We start from the raw sequence: 1705 nt of genomic DNA on the forward strand, positions 1-1705 counted from the left end.
TTGACAGCTAAATGAAGGCAAGTCTCGCCACGAGCAGTCACTTCTTCTGCTGAGTCTGGAGAAGCCACAAGAAGCTCCTTCATGACATGTCCTCTGCCTTTGATTACTGCATAGTGAAGGGGAATTCTTCTGTCCTTCCCCTTGACAAGGCATAGATTACTGTCAACGTTCAATAGCTCCTTCACAATCTCTATATCTCCATTTGCTGAGGCAATATGCAAAGGGCTGAAACCATCCTGGTTTAGTTCTCTTGCAAATTCTGGCCTCAAATGAATGATCTCCTTAGCAAACTCAAGATGGACACCTGAACAAGCAATATGCAGAGGAGTTTCATTACTACCTGCTAATGAAACTGTCCTGAGCAGAAAAGGAACTTCTTTGATCAAGCTTTGCAAGTGATCAACATCTCCTTTTTGAGCAGCCTCCCACAGCCTTCTATCCATTAGTTCTACCAAAGAATTATGAAATCTTTTAGATGTTTCACCTCTGAATTCTAAAAATCTATCTCTTTTCTAGGATATAAGAAAAGAGTGGACTTAGTTGACTTACATATCTTGTGTGTACTACACTATTTGCTTCCTCTTCTTTTCTTCTGTATTTCCTTTCTTCTTTTGTTGATGTCATACCTTGAAAAGGAAAAAAAAATGGAGCAGGTTAAAATTTGGAAATCTTGGTATTTTTATATCCTAATCAAAATAGAAAAAAAAACAAAATTGTCTATATGTTATTAGTTTTAAAATTAAGTTTTGAAAAACGCGGCTGTGCTATTTATGTTTTTTAAAAGTTAAATTAAATAAACTGACTGCAGGTGCAGCGATTTTATGTTTTAATTTTTTTTTATGTAACTCGCGGCTAGAGCAGCGATTTTATTAAAAAAAAATAATTAACATTTCTCGCTGATTGAGCAGCGAGAAAGAAAGAAAATTGGACACCTCGTTAACGGCTGTTAAAACCATAAAGGATCTCGCTCCCTCAGAAGCAAATTATCTATTTTGATTTTTTTTTAAATTGGGTGGCCCTTTATGCATTTTGAAGGAGAAAAAAAGTGATCATTTTAGCTTCGGACTCTATATTCTTACAAATTTGCATGAGAAAAGTTACTAAGCTACCAAAATTATAAGATCTAAATACATAATTTTATAAGTAACCGTAAAAGTTTCAATAAAAATCTGAAAAATTGAATTCATCAGACTTAAATCATGATTTGCCTCAACGTGAAAGATAAGCAGATAACTAATGTCGTCGTTGGCATTAATCGACATTCATTTGGTAATATCTTCATCAAGCCAATTGATTAAGGAGCTCTAAAATTATAAAAATGACAATGAACAAGAGAGCACAAGGTTAGAATTAAGGTTTTGAACTTTACTGTTTTAGTTTTTGAATAAATTCTAGTTAATTATTAGTTGGTTGGCTAGTTTTTACTTATTAGTAATTAGTACGTAGTTTTCTATTCTATTCTACTATATAATAAAAGGGAGTTTAGGCACAAGTATAATATATAATATTCAAGATTGGAACTTTTCCCAATCTTGAATATTATATATTATACTTGTGGGACTTTTAAAAGGGAGTTTATGCCAAGTATAATATACAATATTCAAGATTGGACTTTCTTGAATATTATATATTATATTTATTATATAATAGAACTTAGCATAAACTCCTTTTTAAAATTATATATATATGTGTCACAAATGGAAAA

General features: G+C 31.9%; 1 protein-coding gene across 1 annotated transcript in view; it reads right to left on the reverse strand.

The window, feature by feature from the left end:
- Positions 1-443, reverse strand: part of LOC125861528 (ankyrin repeat-containing protein BDA1-like) — a 93504-nt gene extending 93061 nt beyond the window's left edge. Inside the window, exon 1 of the mRNA XM_049541420.1 lies at positions 6-443. Coding sequence (XP_049397377.1) covers positions 6-443 — 438 coding nt within the window. The remainder of the gene's footprint in view (positions 1-5) is intronic.
- Positions 444-1705: the final 1262 nt, after the last annotated feature.

This window comes from Solanum stenotomum, chromosome 1 (assembly GCF_019186545.1).
Source record: "Solanum stenotomum isolate F172 chromosome 1, ASM1918654v1, whole genome shotgun sequence".
In the NCBI taxonomy this organism is placed as follows: domain Eukaryota; kingdom Viridiplantae; phylum Streptophyta; class Magnoliopsida; order Solanales; family Solanaceae; genus Solanum; species Solanum stenotomum.